General features: G+C 37.2%; 1 protein-coding gene across 4 annotated transcripts in view; it reads right to left on the bottom strand.

Annotated features, from left to right (window-relative positions):
- Positions 1 to 255: 255 nt before the first annotated feature.
- The window catches only part of BICRAL (BICRA like chromatin remodeling complex associated protein), a 35,583-nt gene continuing 12,261 nt past the window's right edge, over positions 256 to 23,577 (bottom strand). For 2 of the 4 annotated variants that reach the window (XM_084203526.1, XM_084203528.1), the window contains 11 exons: positions 20,543 to 20,591; positions 17,691 to 17,739; positions 17,541 to 17,609; positions 11,727 to 13,430; positions 9,833 to 9,932; positions 8,512 to 8,609; positions 6,641 to 6,702; positions 6,384 to 6,529; positions 6,137 to 6,231; positions 4,816 to 4,918; positions 256 to 4,008 (listed from right to left, as the gene is read on the bottom strand). In XM_084203526.1, coding sequence (XP_084059652.1) covers positions 3,206 to 4,008; positions 4,816 to 4,918; positions 6,137 to 6,231; positions 6,384 to 6,529; positions 6,641 to 6,702; positions 8,512 to 8,609; positions 9,833 to 9,932; positions 11,727 to 13,430; positions 17,541 to 17,609; positions 17,691 to 17,739; positions 20,543 to 20,586 — 3,273 coding nt within the window. In that variant the 5' untranslated portion in view covers positions 20,587 to 20,591 and the 3' untranslated portion in view covers positions 256 to 3,205. Of the gene's footprint in view, positions 4,009 to 4,815; positions 4,919 to 6,136; positions 6,232 to 6,383; positions 6,530 to 6,640; positions 6,703 to 8,511; positions 8,610 to 9,832; positions 9,933 to 11,726; positions 13,431 to 17,540; positions 17,610 to 17,690; positions 17,740 to 20,542; positions 20,592 to 21,658; positions 21,784 to 22,834; positions 22,908 to 23,577 lie in introns of those variants that run through there. The other 2 variants (XM_084203527.1, XM_084203529.1) reach the window with 2 other exon arrangements.

The raw sequence follows: 23,577 nt of genomic DNA on the forward strand, positions 1-23,577 counted from the left end.
AACATTACTGAATGTAGTTATAATGCCACATGAACCAAATTCTAATAGTGTATGCTCAGAAAGATGCATAAGGAGTATGGAAAGTTGGCCTACTAAGTATATTACATCAGAGCTGCATCATGAATAGCAGAGGAGTAAGACTTAAAACTGACACCAATCATCTTTTGGAAATGTGAATATTCAACTTGGTTAAATCAAGACAATCACAGATAGACATTTTTTTCCCAAATCTTTGGCTGTATTGCAATGGTTGTTTCAATTTGTAATCTCCAACTAAACATTTCCTATCCATGGATTAACAATATATTTACTGACTTGTGTCTTTTAACAGTATTTATCCAACATAACAAAATAAACTGCAATTTGTTATACTTTTTTTTTTTACAAAACATTTTATAAATATTTTTACAAAATGTATACAAAGCAATTTCAAGTGAGACATACTTTACAAATGAAGGTATTTAAGCAAATAAAGTCCATACCACGCTGACAATAAGTGACACATCCTCTTTAAGTGAAGTCAGTCTGTAAGGCCTCCCTACTCTAACAGATAAATTATACCAAAATCTTCAAAATGAACATAGTTTTTTTAATTGCCAGTTTAAAATTTGTTTTAATATTAGGCAGTATTAAATAACATTGAAATCACAATGCTGATCCAGCAAAATAATGAAAACATGTTTAAAGTCATGCACATTCGCAATACTTTGCTGGACTTGAGCCCATATGATTAATAAACTTTTTTTAAGCACCACAAAAATACAATTATTTCATTTACTGCTTCACCACGTACCAGAATTCCTTTAGAATTGAATTCAAAGGAGTGAACAACAGAACATTAACAATCTAAGATCAATCTTACTAGGATTGTTCAAGGGGTTCCTCTCATCAGCAGTTCAGAGAAATGTGTCTGACCAAATCAACCACAATTATTTTTTGCATTTTGTCATTTTTTATATGCCAATGTCGCCCCTTCCCAATGAGACCCAATAGAAGACACAAAACCTGATATTTCAGTTATGTATTTGCTGTAGAGAGGATGGAAACCCCATACCCATTTCAAGGTGGTACAACAAGCAAGGGGACTGATGAATGTGCAACTTCACTTTTTTTTCCTCAAAAGAAAAATTTAACTAGTTAGCATACAGCTGTGTAACTTACTGCTCTCCTTCCTAAAGAGTTCAGAATGATAAATTAATTAAATTTCCAAAATGATAAAATAAAATATGCATCAGAATACACAGCCATGAGAATATTATTAAAATCTAAAAAGGCAATAGGTGAAGACTATCTTGTCAGTTTTGCCAATAAGAAAACAACTAACTGCCTGAGAGTCTATTCTGTGGACACCCAGCCAAAAATTTAAAACTGGCAATACTTATTAATATTACATACAACACTTGGGAATGTTGGGTTTTTACAAACATGTACTTTAAAATTGGCACAATTTTTTTAAATGGCAATTAGTAACATATAAAACCAGTACTTCCATTCATGTTGAAGGGGAAATGAATTTTAAGGAAGTTCATCTCTCTCTCTCTCTCATTGCTTTCTAGATTTGGTTTCCTTTAGTGGTCAGACAGTGGACTGCAGCTCAGTACCAAGTTGCACTGTAATGTTCTACTATCCCAAGGATCTAATTCTGCTTCCTTCTGTGCCATTCAGATGGACTGAATTACACACCAGCAAAACCTTTTGGTTTCTCTCCTGGCAATCTGACAGACAACCACAGCTTGTCACAATGAGCCTCTTACATCCTGAAAATCATAATCAGCAAGTGTGGAAAAGGGCTGGTAATGTTTCTGAGAAATGGTGGAGAAGTTCTGGGGGAGAATATGAGCATACCTTAGAAACCACAAAAGCTGTATCCTCCTGAGCAGACATATGTACTACACACACGTGACCAACGTCAGCGCGCTTATGTGCACAAAAGCACTGATGACCAAAGTAAACTAGAACAAAGCAGCATGGGCAGCAAAAAAAAGTCATAGATTAAAATAAATAAATAAAATAATAAGATTCTATCTTAACAACATGACAGCAAGCCAAATGCAAACCATGCAATGGTTTCACTTGGCTTTACAATATGAATTAATAATTACACATTTTTTTGATATGTTTAAACAATGGGATTGCTGATCAACTTTGGTCTGTACATATCTTGATAATAATGACTGCTACGGTGGATGATTTAACATTCTCTGACAGCAAAAAGCAAAAAAAATCAAAAATAAACACTGGCCTTTAAATTTACTCAGAGTAAGGCTAACATCCTCTTAAAATATAAGCTACAAATACAGTTTTCAAATCAAAGTGCTTTTGACACTTGGTCTAAAAAAAAAACCAACAAATAAAAAAAAACATTTATACCACTTCAGAAAGACTCAAGGCTGACTACATCCAATTATAAAATGCAAAATCTTTTCCTCAAGAGATAACATATATATGTATTATATATATAAATTCATGGCTCTATCATGGCCTCATCCTGTACACTTTGCTATTTACTGGCTTCCATTCTACCTTCCTTAGTCAAGCATTTATTACTTCATATCATGCCACTGTGACTAAGATCATATAATACCATCCCACAGACTAAAATTACCCACTACAAATATATCAAGTACTAGTTTCTGCTCAGAAAGCAATAGAAAAGCACTTAAAGTTTAAATTATGAAGCCTTGTAAACACACTGATGATTTCCTTCCAACTTAAGAATCCTAGAATACAGATTCATTAACAAAGCAAATAATCACTTCTGAATAGAGGTACAGTGGGTTTTCCAGAAAAACTAAAAATTTGATGATTTGTGGAAGAGAAGGGTAGGGGAGAATTGTTGTTTCCATCACTCTTTAAAAACATTTTCTTAATAAATATATCCTTTCAAATGACTGTGATTGTCAGTATATTACCGTATTATATAGGGCCTAACAACCTGCAACCCTGTTACGTTGCAGTACTGCTCAATAATCAAAAGCACTATCATAATAATACTTGAAACAGTAAGGCCCTAACAGACTGCATTCTAACAAGGATTAACTTTACTTGGATATCTCACTGTAACCACAATGAGTATTGCTCTCAAACACAGAACAGAATCTAGTTTAGAAAGGTTAACCTTAAATGCATGTCAGGCTGTACTTGTGGTGTCATTCACATTTGCTTCTGCTAAGAGAAACATAACTTGTCCATGGTACTGTAACTATTAACACTCTAAGATACTATTTACAGCTGCTTCTAAAATAGAGTCAGTTTCTACAACACTTTCACTGTGGTCTGGAATAAATTTTTCCAGGCAGTTCTCTTGTGAAGCGATAGGTGAAAAATTAGGGAACTCTAATTCAACCGAGCCACTACTTGCCGCCTCATTCTGTGGCTGCCGCCCAGCTTTTTTAAGTTCCAAGATGTTTTTAAATGTAGTTTCTAAACTCTTACTGAGCAGTAAGTCTTCCTGGGGTTCACCAGAGCCTTTCCTGTTATCAGGATGCAAAACCTCATTCTTTGGAGAGCTCCTCAGAGTTTTGTCTTGAAGTGAATTATTACACGTTACCTTTGAGAAAGACTGAACTGCATTCCTTGATATTTTATTGTGTGTTCCATGACTGCCTCTTGACACTATTTTTGACAAGTCTTCAGAACTCGAAGAGTTCTCAGTGGACTTGGCAAGATCTTTCCCACTCATCCTTTCTTCAGAATGGGCCACGTATTGGCTCTCAGAAGAACAATTAGCTTTCTCAAACTTTAAAGCTTTAGTGAGGCTCTCGGATTTTTTAATAGAAGCTTTTCCTTCTTGTGGTGTCAGAATGTTGTTAGGCACTATAGGAAGTTTACTGTGATTTGTGGACTCTGCTGAGCTGGATTTTGGTCGGTCTCTGGCTTGGGTTTTGGTAGCCTGACTTCGAGAAGGTAATGTTTTGCTAGACTGATGGTCACTTTTGCTGGACTGTGCTTCTTCAGCTGTATTCTCAAATTGTTTGGCAGAACAACAAAAATCGGCCTGATAACCATCTGAAAATTAAGCAGCAACATTAAAATTACCTACTAAAAACACTAAAATTACCTACACATCCAAATAACTGACACTCCAGCAGTTTCTGTGTACAGAAATTCAAATAACATCCACATCTTACAGGTCTAGGTCTTTAAGAGATGTTCATATGCTTAAGTGTTCTGCTGCATACAGTGCAGGAGATTAGCACTAAATTAATCATCACAATGCTCACACATGTGCACTGTAAAACCAGATTAAGGGCACTTCCCAGCATTCTAAATATGCAAATATGGTCTCTGAAGATTAATACTTTCTACAACACAACCTGTGAATATCTTTTAAAATATGCAGATCATGCAGAACCTTTAAACAAATTGTAGCTGTAATGTTACACAATTAATGTGCTTCCAGGTGCTATGTTTAACAACACCCCAGTTAAAAACACTGACATTTAAATGGCCATGGCACTCCAAGAGCAACACTTCATTAAGATGATCAAGAGTATTCATGCTTCAAACAGTGCTGGTCTTTCTGGCTGCAAGCAAACTCAGAGATTCTTCCCTGCTAGGATGGAGGCACTGCAGGAGTCATGACTGTTGTCAAAAGAAACTCAAACATTTCTCTGCCAAACAGGTAACATCTTTTTTTCCCCACAAATAAGCGCTTCAACCCTACAGTGTCTCTGGATTGTTGAATTCTGGAGTTATAAAAAGTTATCTTGCAAATGCTTATTCAGTATTTCACTAACTGGAATCCATAGCAATCCGTGCCTCACTGTGGCCACAACTATTTTTAACTTCATTTCGAAGTTAAGCATTACTTACCAGGATCCACAAGTGCAAGACGCTTTTCCCGGGTCAGAGATGCTCTTTCCTCCTGGTTAAACATCCTATCAATCATAACCATTTCTGCAGAGGGATTTATCCGCTGGAGGAAAAGGAAAAAAACAACCAACCTCTGGAGTGACTCATATGTTGGTATCAAATCAAAACATTGATAGCATAGTTAAATTTCAGAGAAAAGAGAGAAACTTCTTTTATTATGTATTTGTGAAGGACATTCACGATTCAACAGTCCTGTCTCTGACCTAACCACTACTGAAACTCAGTCATGAAGTACTACTCACATTGTACAGCACATTTTTTTTGGGAAAGACTTTAAAACAGGGAATTGCTATTCCAGTTGTATGAGTTGTACTTTTACAGGACTGAGTATGCTTACTAATGTATACCACAATTTTTTTACTTCATACAGTATCCTTCTCTTTTAGGGGATCAGCCAGCAAAAATTTTGAACTGGGACCACCCTATCATCTTCCCTGCACTTCTCTCCTATCCTTGTAAGTAGCTGGTCAGAGCTGCATTTAGATGACAGTGCTTTCAAGCCAGTTTGATTTATCCATCACAGAAAATGTTCACTGCACCAGGCCATAACATAGGCAACTAGCTACAAACCTGAATGCTATGTGAAATAAACCTTTCAAAATTATTAAATGGGATTTGCCATACAACATACCAGACCTGAAAACAACAAATCTCAACCTCCATCCTCTCTTTGCATCTGCAAATACTTGCAAATATTTAATGGCTAGGATCTTTTACAATGCAACTGCTAATTTTAAAACCACATTAATTCTAACAGTTATATTATGTATTCCTGTCTCTAAATAGCTAAATGCCTATTACACACAAATTCAAAACCTTTCCAGGTTTGAAAAGTATTATATCTGAGGTCACAATGGCATTTCCTGACCCTTGTAAAACACATTCTTTAACTCTGTCAGTTTTATTTTACCTCATATCTGGGATTGTGAAAGCACTTAAATCAGAAGCACTACTGATGAAGTTCTACCGAGCTTTTAAGGACAATGACTTCCTAAACTGTAACATGATTTGGCTATAATTATCATATGGCTGGAGGCCTCTGAATGGACAACATCAACACTAGTTCAGGTTACATCAGCCACAGAAACACACAGAAATCACCCTCCTGACTATTAGAGGCTGTTTCAGTGTAAGAGCAAAGCACAAGCAGAGAAAAGAAGTTCATGCACCTGTTCATGTACCTACTGTAAAACAGTAGGTACTGTTTTAACAAATGTAATCCCATCCCTTAAACTGAGTGTACCTGGGTTCTACACCTTACCATTGCATCTTCTATAAGCAAACATCTGTATTTGTTCAGCATAGCCTGTGTCCTCTTCAGAAGTTGTGTAGCTACAGATTCAAATTCACTGTCCACTAGAAAGACAAAGTACACTTTCAAACACTGTTCTTCAATAACCTGCACAAATTTTAAAATTATCCTTTTCTTATTGCTCTAATTTACATTAAGAATTCTCTCAATACAAACTAATTACAAACTTACTGCCAAATTTGAAAAAGAATATTACCTTTTCTTAAATCTTCTTCTGTTGGCAGTGATCCCTGGCACACATGGTATGAAAGGAGTCTCTGAACTGCATCATTTAACGATCTGAACCGACTTTTATCTGGTGTCACAGCATGTACCTGATCCTTCTGTAATTGCTGCAGAATACTACAAAAAAAATTAATGATATATACTTAACATACTGTACAGAGGTTTTTACATTGAAAAAAGTAAAAATTGAGGTTTCTGAAACAAAATTAAAATGAAATAATGACTTACAAAGCTCCTTTAGTTAGCTGTTTAGCAGCAGGCCTTTTCTGTCCAACTAAATGACCGTCGACCTAAGTTCAAAATAAAAGACAAATTACAATATAGCCCCTCATTTGCAAAGCCTAAGTTTTAGGAGTTGCTTCTGCCAACTAGGTACATCACCAACACTAACTGTAACCACCACATAAGTATAAACACTTTCAACTATCTCCTGTTTTCATAAGGCACTGTGTATCCACCAAGTGACATAAACCAAAGGTCTGAAAAGCGGCTTGCACACAAACTCCACTGTTGTTCATTAAACATATTTCACTAAGAAAGAGAAGATGAAAGTTAACAGGTGCAAAGAAGGAAAGGTACAACTAAAGGCTTTTACAAATAAATCTGCTCATACAAACCGTCTCTGCATTTCTCAGAAGATGTCATCTTGCCTGATACTGATGGATTAGAGCATCTATGAGGAAAGCAGGCTAAGGTTGTGCAGTTAAATTCTCAAAAGCCACAGTGGATAGGAGGGATTATAAAAGTCATTCTAGGAATTCTATTTCAGTGTCAATGCTACAGATATGCCCATCAGGTAGAGATCTAAATAATTTTCTCCTTTGCTTAGACATTTAATGAAATCAAGATTTTGCTGGGAACACTCTCCTACAACCAGAGGCTCTCTGAGGGGGTAAAGATTCATGGCAGGCACACTGGAAGAGTATTTGCTTCAAAAAGCCTCCAACTTCAGAGCACAAAAAGTAGTTACCACCAAGCAGAATAAACATCTGACCAACTATTACACAACCAGGCTGACCTCCTAACTGAGCACTACTGTACCTTCTGCTCTACTTGTACATCAGTAAGACATGGAAAAACATTCCTGTCCTACTGCACTGACAAATACATTTACAAACAAAAAAATTTTAAGTCAGATTCTCTCCAAAAAAACTCATCCTAGACAGTCTTTTCGTACATACTTGCATTATGTGGGAGAACTTTTGATGGTAAAAGAAGAAAACTGCAGGAAAGAATAAAACAGATAAAGACCAAGTGGAACTGTTCTGCTGCTTCTCACAAACCACTGTCTCCCAATCAAGTAGAGAACAGTTTGTAAGAAATAATGAGAAGAGCAGATCGAACTATTGGCCAATTCAATGAAGAATTGCTATGTCATACAAAATTATCCTCAGGGAATAGTACAGTCAAACTCCATTTAATCAACTGAATCTCAAAGCAGCATTCAGTGTATCAATTTGCAAAATAATCAACATTTATTATGTCAAGGTAGAACTTGTCAAGTTTGAGGGAGTTCATATACTCTCCAAAAAACCTACAATGATTCCTTATTTGTTTACTCACCACCTCCCCTCACCCCAGTGGAGGGGAGAATTAGGGAAAAAAGTAAACCTCGTGGGTTGAAAAGAACAGTTCAAAACCAGAAACAAAATAAAATAATATAGTAATGACAGTTATTATAAAGTTGTAATGAAAAAGAGCAAAAGGGGGAATTAAACCCAGAAGAAACAAGTGATGCTCAAAGCAATTGCTCAGCATCCTCTGAACAACGCCCACCCCATTCCCAAGCAGCGATCAGCAGCTCACAGGCAATTAATTCCCCCATTTCCACCCGGAACAACATGTTCCACAGAATGGGATATTCCTCTGGCAGTTTGGGCCAGCTGTCCTGTGTGTGTCACTGGCACAGCATGGGGCACTGGAAAGGCTGGGACTTGTAGAATAAGCACTGCTCAATAATTAAAACACTGGTGTTATCAACGTTATTCATAGCCCAAATCCAAAGCACAGCACTGAACCGCCTACTAAGAAGAAAATTAGCTCTATCCCAGAAAAAAACAGGCCAGACAGGGAAACATATAAATGGAAGCGTTCTCTACCTGTATACTCTGCTGAACTGATGATGATCCTATCACTTTTTCTTGTGGCTGTGCTGTTCCTAGAGACTGTTGAATGATTTTTCCTCCAGAGTCCTGCCCTATAAAAAAAAGTTTAAAAGATTCTTGTCATCCTAAGCAAGAGGGTAATAATTTTGTATCCCTATCCTGACAATTTCACTTGAGTTTTTAGGAAAGCTATATCTTATGCTTAAAAGCATTTGTGCAACTATCCTGTGGAGAAGCCAGCTCATAAAAATTAAACAGGACTGGTATTTTGCCTGAAAACAATAAAATCCTCATATATAAATCACATCACACTATGGTAGTGCAACATAAGAAGAAATTCAAGCACTGTGAGTTTAGTGCTCCAACAATTTGCCTAAAATCATACAGTAAATTTTATCAAACTTTTTTATCCTCCCTCAAGTGAATTACCCAAATTTTTCTAGAGCTCCTGGAAGTACTCTTCCAGGACAGCAAGCATATTTCTTCCCCTAGATTTTTTTAGATAGGCAGACATCCTCCAATTGCATTGCTTCATAATCCAAACAGCATCTTATCAGTCATGCTACCTTACAACGAAAACAAGCGAGAATTTATTAAGTTTTTTCCCCAAAGACACCCAGCATACTGTGCAGATTGTATAGAATTGCCAGTACTCAAGGGGAAAAAAAACAAGGCAGAGTATAGGACCTTATTCAAAAGGTTACTTATGTACAAAGAGAACAGGAAGGTTACTGCATTTTTCTGCTTCCCTTGAATGTACTGGTTTTGTTCTTTCAGTAGCACAAGTGCTGCTTTAAAAGCTGCTGTTTTGCCGTGAGCAATGCATGAACTATTCTAACTGAAAGGGACGCATTCAAGAACAGTGAGTGATGACAGCCTGCACATAACCTTGTAATACCTATTTCTCTTCCCTCTGTAACTGAAGCAGTCACCACATTCAACATTCTAGAACTTTCATGGAATTTTAGCAGATGTCAGTATTTTGAAAATTAAGTATTTCTATTTTCCTAAGCTGAAAAAAAAAAAGAAAAATGAAAGAAGGTATAATTTTGGATTTTATAGAGGAGAGAAATAATTGCTAATTGCGAAGATTCAACTTTTCTCTCTAGAAAATGAAGTGCCATGATTGAGAAAAAGCAAAGCACACATTCAATAATGAAGAAATATAGCTTCAATTCTTCTAAAAATAAGATTCCAACAACCTTTAGAACCCTATGAGCACGAGGCATCTACATAAGTCTGACACACTGAAGTAGAACAAATCTCTGTTGCTGCAGAAAAATAAGAAAATTATGTTAAAAAGACCTTAGTTGACCTGATAGTGTGTTGCTCAGAAGATTTGTTAGCTGAGGCTGTCTCAAATTGTCCTGTGTCTTCGATGCAGAAACTGGTGATGTCTGGTTCACAGCCTTTTTCTGTGGCACATACATAAAATAAAGAACAAATTTTGTAAAAATCACAGTGAAATATTTACTGAAAGCTTTAGGAAAAACAAGGAAAAGGCACCTAAAATTCATCTCCATGTATACTTTTTTAACTTCAAACTCATCAGTGGTGAAATTTCACACATCTCAATCCCTCCAAGTTCAAGAATTTTACAAATTAAATCAAAAGGGAACAGAAATTACACTAACAGCACAAATATATACCAGCTGCATTCTATAAGACCACTCATTTCCCTCTAGAAGTGGGCCTCAGAAAACACAGCTTCTCAGAGTTCCAAAACTGTAAGATGATGAAGTTGCTTTCCCAACAGAAAAAAAAAACAAAAGAAAACCTCACAGTGGAACAAACCCTCCCTGAATGATACATGGTTTAATATAAAGTACAATGTTTAAAATGCAAGTACAAACAAACTAAAAAGATTCTAGCAAATAGTGGCATTTGTTCTCTGTAAGTGCCCATTAACATCTCTGAAATTTCAGCACAAGAACAAAGTGATCTTTTACAGCAATAAGAAATAATCTTCTTTTCTAACAGCTGAAACTCACTGACCCAGCACGTGACCTGCAAATAGGAAGATGTAGACACACGAAGAGAAAGTCAGACAGGTCTCAAATTATTCATCTGCAAACAAAATGTTACAACCTGCACCAGAAGTCTTGGCAAAGATTACAAATGTGTTTCTACAACATGGTCATACTGATTTTTTAAATGCACATTATTTTCTAAGACATTGTTTCACTGCAGATTTTGGGTTTGGTTAAAAAAAAAAATCAGGCCTTTGGAAAAAGAAAGATGTAAGTAAAAGAAGTAAAAGAGAAAAGAGAAAGATCTAATTAGTGCAAACGCATTCTGAGAGAGTGTTTCAAAATGACAAAAAATGACCAGTATTTCAAAATGACAAAAGTTTAAAAAATGACAGAAGTTGAATAGCTTGTTGTTAATTGTGTGAAAAGTCACTGAGTTAAAACTGGCAATTCACTCTGTAACTTTATGTTTTTTTTTCTTTTAAACTTTTGACTAAGTTTGCTTATGAAAACAGAAAAATTTGAGTTGAATATATACTGCAAGTGTATCCACTGGACAAAATAGACAACATAAAACCTTAAAAGTGAATTCCAAATTTTTTTTTAAATACTAGCTTGACTTCTTAGACGATTATTTTTAATGCTATGCTTTTACAAACTGCTTTAAAAGGTATTTCTTTTTAAGGATTCTAAGAAACATTTCTTGTCTTTGCATCAAATTTGAAAGCTTTTAACTTCTCCAGACACACATAACAAAAGTGCCAATATGATAAATAACAAAAGAAAGCCCAAGAAGCCTTTTAATCTCTAATTTCATTAAGTCAAACCTTGAAAATGCATAGATTTTAGTGAGGTCAAAAGATTTTTAAGTGCTAAGAATGAACCTGAGCCTTTACATCTAGCCTATGGTAAGGTTTACAGGAGAGCTTGCAATTGTATAAACTTACAATGCCCATTCCGTTAAACAGGAGCAGATGTAAATCAATGCTAAGCACTTCTGAAAATAATACTAAAAATCACCAACAAAATCTTTGGGATTAATCAAAGTGGCAGAGTTGTTCACTGAGTGACAGATTTAGAAAATACCTTGTGAAATGACAACTCTGGGTTACAGTAATTTTCAGCAGTTCCACAGTATTTGTAACAATACAAACCAGCAAATTAACATTCTGAGTATTAGCCAATTTCAGCACAGCTTAGAAGCCTTTCTTCGGCTACATTCTCAAGCAGCTTTCATACCTGACCAAAGGCAAACTGTTGTTGTGTTACTCCCGCAGACGTGTGACTAAAGGTGCTGACAGACTTGGAGGAGGATGCTGGAAGACGATGCGATGCACTGACGGCAACTTGAGCTCTGTTCTGGCCCAGCTGATCTCCTGTAAAGTTCCCTCCCGATGCGACAGACTGAACGGATGCTCCTAGGCTGGGGTGCACCGAACCAGAAGAACTTGCAGCAGCAAATCGACTAGAAGCTGACATATTTGAGACTGTGGACTGCCCAGGTGACATGGTGGTAAAACTCGATCTGCCTTGGGAAACATTAGCTTGGCTGGGTGACAAATGCAGCACCGTTGGCGAAGCCTGCTGCAGCGGCACCTGTCCACCAACAATTTGGGAAGTTCCATGATTTACTATAACTTGGTTTCCGGGAGCTGTGAATGTCTGGCCTGAAACAAGCTGAACAGCTGTGTTCTGATTATTCAGCATCTGTCCTGAATACGACTGGTTGGCTCTTAGCATGTTTGTAGAGTTCCTGTTGAGCATTACATGCTCAGCAGACACTTGGCCAGGAACCAGCTGGGAAGGCTGAGTCTGAAGAAGTTGTCCATTTATGGCCTGGACATGATGAACTGAATTAGAATTAACAGACAAACTTGTAGGTATGAGAAACTGGTTTTGAGGTGCATGAGGCTGTCCCATAGGAGAATGGATAACAATACTACCTCCAGCATTGCTAACTGTCTGAGGTGTAACTGATTTTCTTGTATTTTGTTGTTGATTAACAATATTAACAGACATATGAGGACCAACTACTGAACTTTGAGGTGAGTTTGCAGAAGCAAATGGAATCCCTTGCTGTACATGATGTTGCTGTATTCCCAAGTTATTCACATTGTAAGCAGTCTGCTGACCCATCTGAATAGGCTTTGGTTGGATATTAATAGGAACTTTGTTAGAGTTTGGTGCCAAACCCCTTTGAATGATGATATTATGGACAGGCAATGAAGTCTGAAAATTTGTGCTGTTAAATGGAACAGTTACAGGTTGTGCTACGGGACTTGAATTTGAGTTACTGAACAGCGAGTTCCCATTTGGAGTTTGTCTATGAACCAAGAGGCCACTGCTCATGTTCGCAGGTGTTTGCTGACCATTGCCTTTCAGTATTATCTGAGATCCATCGAGGTTATTGATGGTCATCATGGAAGGTTGATTACTAAATGAACCAATCAGCTGTATCTGCCCAGAACCACTAATCTGGCTGCTATTAGACAAATGCTGGCCGGGAACACTAATTCCAACGTGTTGCATAAAGCCATGTTGCACACCAACTGTATTGCTTGCAAAAGATGCTCCAACAGGTTGCTGTACCACTTGAGTAACTCCTATAGGTTGCAACGTCTGACCTGAGTAATTAGAAACATTAGAAGCCTGAGTAAAGGATGCTGATGAAGAAGGATGAAGCTGAGCTTGTGCAAACTGTTGGCTAGAACCTACACTGGCATCCAAATATGCCTCTTCCGCCAAAGTCTGTTCAGTAATATTGGCCTCCTGCAAGGACTTCTGAAGAATATCAAAAGGCTGATCCTCCGTAAGATCAGGTAAAGGAGAAGACACAAGTTCATCTCCAAGAAACTGAAGGCTACTGGACAGCTGCAGTCCATCACTAGGCCCCTCTCCAAGCTGACCACTTACACCTTTTACAGACGACTTAGGATCAGTGTTCTGAAATGTAAAACAAGAAGTAAATCACTTTCAGAAATTCCAGTATCTGCTTTGTTTCCTCATTAGTTATTTTTTCATGCAAGCAAACTTTTTAAACAGAATTATACTCTTCCCATAGCATGTGCAGGGTGATGTTGACCCCATACAGTGAGAGAGCACAAACAGGTCATGGATACCCCGCTCACACCCTCCGACTGCTGGAGAAGCTTCTCTCCCTTCTCAAATCTCTCAATACACAGCACTTAGCTCTGCAGCTGCACTGTTTCAAGAGGACATGAAACACTCTCTAAGTGCCATTTTCCCTTCCTCAAGCTGAGCACTCTACTGACAATAGGATAAAAGAAACGAGGAGGGATAACACCTCCACTCTAATTCAGTTTGGGGCAAGGCTTCAGTAGCAAGAGAAGAAGCAGAGAAAAGGCAGAAGAAAGCTTTTCTTTCACCGACTTCTATCAAACAAGATTCGCCTCCAAAATCCTACCAGTATTTCTATAATCACTTACTGTAAACTAGTGACGATTTCATAAAGTTAAGGCATTATGCTAATTCCTTGTTTAAAAAAATTTAAGAAACAAGGGAGTAAGAAAAAAAAAAAAAGTGTTACAGACTGTGGTTTATGCTCATAAAAAGATTACTGAGAACTATAAACATTGGAACTACCACAAACATTAAGTGGCACCTTTAATGAAAAAGTCCGTCAAATCCACATCCATTAACACCGTGATAAGGAAAATCAAAACCTATTTACTCTGGCCTACTGTCAAGATTTTCCTAAAACAAAGTTCTGTCCAGAAACTCTAGACAACACAAGCATCATGTTTCTGCAGACAGAATGACAAATTTAAATGCAAAATAGTACTCATGATAGTTTTAAGTTAGGCAAAGCACACATTTCTAAATTAATCACATGATCACATCTCAGCTATTCAGAAGCAACACCCAGTTTCTTTTTAGGTCAGGATAAATGGAAACTGTGGGTATGCAATTATCAGTCACACTCATACTCTGAGCCTTCACTCCTTGAAGGTCACAGACGCTTGTTTTTGCCTCATGTAAACAGTGTGAAGATGCTGCAAGCCATAATTATCACATGCAATGATGTCCCCACCCTAACTTCAGTTCCCCAAGCATACTTATTCAGAATTCTACCCCAATCTGTTTCAGAAAAAAACTGTATTTTCTGAAACTTCAGTCATGTTTTAAAATGTTAAAAGATTTTTCTTAAGATTAGATAAAATACTTTCAAGTTACAACTATTAAACTACAGGAAGCTTTTAACATTTATGTTAATAGAGAAATTAAACCACTGCTTAAATGTGTTAGTGTCTGAACCTCAGGAACACCTAGAGCTACAAGTCAGGTTCTCAACTGTACCTAGCTACCACTGGGCAGAGTAAAAAGGAATCACTAATTAGGCCATAATTAGGACTCTTAATGTCAGGTTCAGGGGGATTCCCTAGTGCATCTCTAAGCTGTCCCCAAGTAAATGACCAAACTGAAATCTTTTACAACTGTCTAACTTAAACAGTTCCAGTAATGCTATTCCAGTTAGTACAAACAATATAACTATTACTACTACCAATAATAACACTAATAAATAATATTACATGCAATCAAGATTAATAGCTTAAAACTCTCCCAATGGAACAGAGAATCCCAAATTTCATTCCCTGCTCCCAGGACTATTTAACATTAGAAAATAACTTTATTTGCAAAAACTGCAACCTTCCAAGTTAACATCTGAATCATTATTGTCCAGATTCAGAAGAGCCATGCAGAATGCCATGCTAAGTTCAAGAAGAAACCAAAGCCTCTGCAGCTTCATGAATCCGCTGTCCAACAAGAAGAGTCCTATTCTCACCGGCTCCATGAATAGCCTGCTCTCTTATGCTGTCCTATTTCGTTGTAACAGGAGAATGGAAGCAGCCACCCAGTACAAGCCAGGTAACAGGGCAATGCCTAGGGAAGCCTCTCATGACAACTGCCACAGGAAACCAATCTGGAATCAGCAGAGGTGGTACAGACTCAACTCAGGGAAGGTTGGGATGGGGCATGGGGGCCGGTGTAAGGGAGTGGGAAGAGTCCTTTCTTTTCCTTCAGTCAGCAGGAACTTCATCTTGCTTGTATTAGGTGTTGGCTGAGCATGCTTACCAGCTGAGGCACTGAACCCTCGACAGTGATTTTTTAAACTCTGCCACTGAAAGGCTGAGACAGGCAGCAAGACAGTCAATCCTACTTCATGGTAGCAATTCTGAATACATACAAAGACAGAACTTTCAGTATCTGCAAAACCTTTAATAGTAAAAGCCTCAGAAGCATTTAACTTTTCAGGTATCCCATTTTATAAGCAGGGACTGTGAAACCATCTGTTTATGATAACACTTGTTCCTTCCCGATGAACTGTAAGAATCTGCATTTGTAATCAAGTCATTCTTCACCTGTGTCAGCACAGGAGAGAGGAGGAAAGAGAAGATGGCATCTTCCCAATGAAGATACAAAAGGATGAGGACAGAGCATGATGAGAATTAAACTGTAGTATGCCATCCTAGGAATATATGCTGGGAATCCCTGCTCCTCTTATCACCTGCCTTCTGGATTACTTACTCCCAATTTCACACACCAGAAAGCTCTTAGTTTTCAGCAAATATTTTATTTCTTCCAACTGCTACTCCCTAGGCAACAAACCCACTTTTGTCCAGAATCTCCCACTGCCCCTTGAAATTTTTCAAGGAAACTCACTTTCTGAAAATATACCTGAAACTCCTGACTCCTGCCTACCTAGTCCTGCTCATCAGAAGAATGTCTACAAAGAACAGCTAGGAATTCTAGGCTATGACAAATGCATGTTATATGTCACCTTTTTTTCCCCCAAACCTGTTTCTTTCTTAGGATATGTCCTCAAACCCCACCTCTGCCAGTGCTGCATACAGACAGTCTGCTAATGGCCACAGCCTGGTACCAAGTCCGAGCCACTGTTCCCCATCAGCTGAAAATTGGCCCTGTTACTCTTGGTACCCTACTCCCTCACCATTATCTCAACCAGCTTGTCTGTTTCTTCTACAATATTTAATAACAATCCTGAAAGGGGAAGGACAGGACAAACACTTTGCACTACTGCACCTACAGGAAAATCACTAGCTCTCCACACACAGATTAATAATATTCAGAATTTCTTCATGCCAATTATTTAAGCCTACAATGTATCTGTTATGTATCCATGTATCTGTTATGAACTTGAGACAAACAGACAAGGTAACAGTACAACAGGAAGAGGAATTACCAAGAAAATCCTATTCTATGTATTCAAATAACTTAATTGTGGGAATAACAATTGAGTTGTTTTAAAAAACACACAAATGAAACCAAAAAATGTGGATCTGAAGGGATCTCTTAAGTCATCCAGTCCAATGTTCTACTCAGAGCATAACTACCACCCACACTAGAGCCTTGAATTTATCACCAAGGATTGGGATTCCACAACCTCATTGTGTAAAACATGGTCCAGGACTGCAAAACATTCCTGGCAAGAAAGAACAGTGAAGACTTCTTTCAACAACTAATGAATTCAAAGCAACTTCCCTAACACTGAAGTTACAGGAAGGACACATCCCAAATTACCTCCTAAAGTCTAAAGAAAAAAGGGTACAAAAAGAAAAAGAATTTTTTTATAAAAAATTCACTCATTAAATAAAAAAAACCTGCCAGCTCAGAATCTACATAAAGTAAGAAACAAAAGGTATTCTAACATACACAGAGAGCATATGAATGACTAATTTGCAAGGTCTATCTTTGAGCACTACTATTCCTACAGTCACTAAAGCCACGAATGCAGTTTACTGGAGAATTACACCAGAGAGCATTTTCACTGCTGAGCAAGTTGCTTTACATATTTACAAAACACATCCCAACAGTGCAGTATTTTTCAATTAATTCCCCACTGAAATACTTGAAATACTAACAGCACAAGATAGGTTCTATGTTAGTATTCAGAGCTTTCACAGGAAAAAGCTGAAACCCACATCTACTTCATTCAGTTTTATGAAAGCCAAGTAAAGCCATACAGAAGCATGCAATCTCAATACTAATGTAATTTATCTCCTGACCACTTACATTGGAGTTGGCGAAAATTGAATTTGAGTTGGCTACAGAATATTCTGCATTAGTCAAGTCTTCATTGCTCTGGTAAAAGACAAAAATAATGTTTAGAACTAATGGACTCAATGAAGCTTATCTATGTCTAATACACAGCAATGTACTTACAGATTTACTACTAGGTCCATGTAGAAAATAATTCAGTGCTTGTGGGTCCCTGAAGGGGAGAAAAGAAATAAAGACATTAACACTTTTTGGAAGTCCTTTTTACTAATGAGGCTAATTTAACTAAGCCACATACTGTTTTCATATAAAATCAGGTTTCTAGTAAAAACACATCTTTTATTGAATCCAAGCAAAGCTGAAAGTTTGTGTCATCTGGGGCTCTGTGTTTCTGTATCAGCACAGCTTCCAGATGTTGATCATATCTGCTGCCATTTCAAGCAAATAAAGGCATTTCAAGCAAATAAACTATGCTGATCACAAAATTTTAGCTGCACTCTATTGTATCTCCCTTTATGAGGGTGATACTCATATTCTCTTGAAAAACATGGTATTTTATGACAGCACACAGTACGAAACCTAAGGAATATACTACCACCAAATAATGTGAGAACTAAAACAGGTACAGCCAAACTGTAATGCCTTGTTTAGCTAGCATCTAATAGGGTATTTACAAACCTGATTCTTTGACGGGTTTTCTGTCATCTTTGACACAAGTTAATAAAAATTGATGATTGCCAGAGTTATAGTCCCCTCATGAAGAAAAAGTGGCACCTTCTCCAAGTGAAACCAACCATAGAAATAACTAACTAAATATTATGAATTTCAGTGTGTTTAATTAACTTACCACTAGCACTAAATAAAACTCATAAAATGTAGCCTGATAGAATGAGTGTCAGAAATTCAAACAAACACAAATACATTAATTTAGCTGTATGTATAGACCAAGTAAAAAGAGTAAAAGGCTGTGTTACATGGGATTATTATAATGCAACAATTATACAGCATTCCCCTTAGCATAAGGAGTAAACTAACATGGGTTTCTTTGATTTTTAAAACATGTTTATTGATTAACAAGTAATCATAAAACATTTTTTAGAAGCAGGAGATTATCATGTAAAAAAGTAACTAAAAATGTCTCCTTCTTGTTTGATAGTCCTAGAAAATAAAGAGGCATAAAGTCAAAGATCTTTCAAGTTCACAACTACTCTTCTAAAAGGACAAACACGCCTCTACTCACTTTTATTTTTTTTCTTTATAAAAAAAAAATCAACTGTGTTCATGGATTTACAAAAGACATAACAGTACTTGGCAGGGACTTTATTGTACTATTACGCTTACCATATTGAAGTGTTACATATATTTTAAAACAAATGTCATTTTCATAGTAGATTTCACAGAATTTCAAAAATTAAGGACCACAGGACTCATGATCTCATATAGGGTTCTATTATGCTCATGAATTTTATCAGTAAAATAACCAAGCTATTTAATACTAATCACCCTCGCTGTCTTCCAATCGTGCAAAATGCAATTAAAAATTAAGAACACTTCATAACCTTAAATATTGCCTTTAGTAAGGAAGGAATTTTAAATGGCACTTACCAAATCACAGATCAGATTTAAAAAAAATAATGTTTTCCATTCTTGTAGATGCTTAAGACAATAATTGCTGCCAGCAGCAGCAAGAACACTGTAATTTTTCACACACTCATCTGTATAGAGAGCACTTCACTTTCTGGACCACCTGTGATCTTGTAGCAGGATCCTCATGATTCATGCTCGTGACAGAGCACTTAACTGTCCCATGATCATCTTTATGTTCATGTTCCAAGCAGGAAGAGTTTTCACATGGTCACAATCAGTAACCTCGCACAACAGTTACTCCATAGAATGTAACTGAGCCTTTACTGGCACTGCTTTTGCTACAGCATCCGTAACAACCCTCAAACTACAGCAGCCACTCTGAGGCTGTTTTGGTCTTTCTGAAGTTACAGCTCCCACTCATTTCACTGGAAGTTTTCAGGTGTGCGAGAAAGGTAAAAAGCCTTATTATTTCCTACACTTAGTAAAAAATTCTCGTATGAACTGGGAATGATCTTTTAGTAGCTGCTATGAGACTGACATCAGCCTAATTTCTAGCAGAGTTTTTTCAAAGTATTGGGCATGAAAAGCTCAATTCTCTTCTTGTGTTTTATATGCATTTATGGGATATTATCTGTTCTTGAATACTGACACAAATGATAGCCAAAGGAAGGCAACTTGTCACATCTACAATCCACACAAAACTTGTTCAAGCTTCAGCTATCCTAATCATTTTTGGAGATTGCCATGTAGAATTAATATAACTCCATATAAATCTGTTATGGAAATAAGGGGAGGGGGCCACAAAAAAAAACCACCAACAACTCCCAAAGTCCCTGATTTTATTAAAATAAGTCTATTCGACCAAAATGCTGGTATATTTTTATTGTGAATAGGAAACAGTACAGAGAACTATTCTTTTTTTCTAACATTTAGATGCAAATGTGTATTACTAGTAGAAATGAAATATTTAAGTATTTCAAATTTAAAAAAAAAAATTTACTCTTCCCTTAAAATACAACCCTAGTATTAAAAAATTATCTAGTTTCATTACTCAAAAAAATTTACATCTTTGGGGATTTGATTAAAAAAAAGTTATTTGCTATGAAGTTTGTAGTAGCATCCCTAGTAACATGCATCAACACTGATCTGGTATTAGCACTACCTGAGAAGAGAATCCATTTTTCATGAACACACATTCCTTAGCCTCTCCTGAGGAGAATGTCAGCAAGTGGACTGTCAGCTAGCATCCACTGGGATTAAAGGCTCTGCACTCCACACATCTCCACATGGAAGACATAAAGCATGTCTGCTCATTTCACTGCAAGTCACCTCATCTTTAGACAATACCAAGACAGAATCACCTTCTAGAAGATGATTTTGCAAAATTATTATTCCAAACTTTTCTGCAATAATTCTTGTGGAAAACTTACCCAATAAGATCAAGGAGACAGGATTCATCATCGTCATCATCCATGACAACTAGAATAAAAAAGAAGGTGGATATTTGACATATATCACACAAAAGTTTGTTTTCAACAACAAAACCAATTTGGAATACCTCAGTATTTTTATTAAACAATTTAAGAAATTGACAGTTGTCTACTACTGACAAAGTTTTTAAGTAGACCTGTAACTTCTACAGATGTCTGCTAATTTATCTCAAAATTAAATTCAGTCACATGCAAAGATTTATGAAATCCCATGCAATGTTTTACCATCCAGGGGGTTTTTAGAATTTTAAATCAGAGAAAGACAAGTGATTAACCAAACTGATTAAAAAGAACTTCTAAGACTTATAGTAAAAATATCAACACTGAATGCAATCTAAGACTCCAATAAAAATGCTTCTATAGGAATTTATTCCCAGCTAATCCCAGAGAGGGAATAACTAACTACTACAGAGCCTACAAAGACTGTTACAAATTAGTGGCTGCAGCCACTAATTTGAGCAGCCAAAAAGGTAAATAAACTTAGGTCAATGTCACAAGGATGCTGCTACAGCCTAGAATCAAAACTAAAGCCAAAACACGAGTAAGCATTAAAAGAAAGACTGTTTTCTAACAGACCTTTCTTAGCAATAGCTAAGGGTCAATATGGCCACTTCCAGATTCTCCTCAGCAATATTCAGGAGTGTACTTAAACTTGAGTTTAACAGTACAGAGTTCTGACAGTTCCTTTAACAATGGGTAGGGAGAGAATTTATGTACATTGCCCAACCTGAGGGCAACTATGAAATGCAGAGCACATTTAGCCTCACAGTGTCACAACCACCCACTCCTCACACACTGCCTACTCCATCAGGGACTGCTGCACCAAAAAGTCTCACACTCACTCTCCCCTCCAACTGCTGCTCCTTCAAAGCTTCTGTTTGCATATTCTGGGCTCTCCTATTCACCTCCGAATATCATCCCCCTTGTCCATAACTGCGAGGATCCCATCTAATCCACCAGTTCAATTATCAACTGATGTTAGTGCTTCCAAAACTTCTTGGTACCCTGGCATCCTTTAAGTTATCCAGTCTCATCTTTACCATACTTTCTACTCACATCAAGTTGATCATTGCATTCCATGCTTGTTTTTTTTCTCAACTTCCCTTAAAAATTGTGCTGTCATATTGATCACTCAAATGTTGTCACACAGTTTTGGCTTAAATTCATTCTGCTCTCTCTCTTATTTCTTGACAAATAGAAACTTACTGTCCCTGACCAGATCCACATGAATCATTCCTCATTCTGATCTCCATAATGATTAAAACTGTGAAGGGACTGAAGCACCTGCTACACAAGAGACTGAGAGCACCAGGACTGTTCTGCCTGAGGAATGGAAAACCATGGGGGAATCTTTACCTTATATATAAATACCTGGTGGGAGTGTTAAGAATACTGAGCCAAACGTTTCTCAGTGGTACCCAGGGAATGAACAAGAGGCAAAGGGCCCAAATCAAAACACAATAAACCAAAAAGTCTATGTAGACAAAAGAAAAAAACTTTCCTTTTTTAAAACTCTGAGGGTAGTCAAACACTGGCACAAGTTTTTCAGCAAGGTAATGGAGTCTCCATCCTTGGAGATACCCAAGACACAGCTGGACCACCACCTTGACCTGCCTGCTCTGACCCTGAGCAGCCTGCTCTGGTTGAGTCTGCTCTGAGCAGGACAGGGGACAACATGATCTCCAGATATTCATTCCCACCTTGGCTGTCCCATTCCCACCTTGGCTGTCCTATGATTCTGTAACCTCTTTCCTGAAATTTTTCTAAACTCCACTGGTTCTGAAAATAGCTTATATTGAGACTAGCAGAGGGTACTGTGTCCTTTATACTGCAGATCCTTATTTGGATTTTTTTCTGTCTGTGTGCTTTAGCTTACAGTGACGGTGAAGCAGAAATGGAGCGTATGTCAGTGTAAGGATTATTCAGTATCACCTCTCAGGGAAAACAGAAAAACAAAGCACAGCTACAGAGAACTACCTCTATGTTGACAAAAATCAGCATTCATGAGGTGATTATGCACATTACGAAAAGCAATTTCTCCCATGATTCAGCGATCCAGCTGCTTACTCTTGCATAGAGCCACCAGCTTGAGCACTGATACTGCAATTCAACACTAAGCAAACAGCATGACATAGTATGATGCCATGAAATTTATATTTAAATGTGTATTAGTAAGAATAAATTAATAAGCAATTAGCATTCTGTTTTAACTGTACTGATAGTACTACTTACAGAAAGCTGTTATTTCCTCTAATTGCTGAAAGCATACCCATGTCTCAAGAACAAGGTTCCAAAAGTCTCCTAGCTAACCAAAAGCAAAAATTTATACAAAGTCAAAATTATCCTTGTTTTCACACTGCAAACCTACTTTTGTATATCCCAACCCACGTGTCTGTGGAAATGCTGACAGCATTATTGAAACATCATAAAATCTCTTTCCTTTACATAACCAAATATTCTCCATGACTTTATCATCATAAGGGTTCACTATGAGCTGAAATGATAGCACAGAACTTTCTTCAATTAATACTCTGGAGGTACTAAAGCAACTGACACAAATTAAGATAAATTTGTTAAATTCACTGAGTTGTTCAAAATTTGCATAGAATGATCAGAAGGAAAATAAAATGCATGTAAATAATCCTAACAGCAATACATAATCTTCACTATTACACCCACTACTGAACATACACTTGGCTTTACTAGCTAAACGCGATACAAGAAAAATCTACCCAACATACTGCAAACTCCTATGAATTTACCCCAGATAATACAGTTCTATTGTTCCACATGATGCCATATGGTATGGGACATTCCTTTGGTCAGTTGGGGTCTGATCTGCTGACTATTTACCCTCCCAGCTTCTTTCACACTTCCAATCTCCTCACTGGTAGGGTGCTGTGAGAAGCTGAAAAGTCCCTGACTTGGTGCAAACACTGCACAGCAACAACTAAAACATCAGTGTGTTATCAACT

The sequence above is a fragment of the Fringilla coelebs genome, assembly GCF_963513975.1.
Source record: "Fringilla coelebs genome assembly, chromosome: 3".
NCBI lineage: Eukaryota > Metazoa > Chordata > Aves > Passeriformes > Fringillidae > Fringilla > Fringilla coelebs.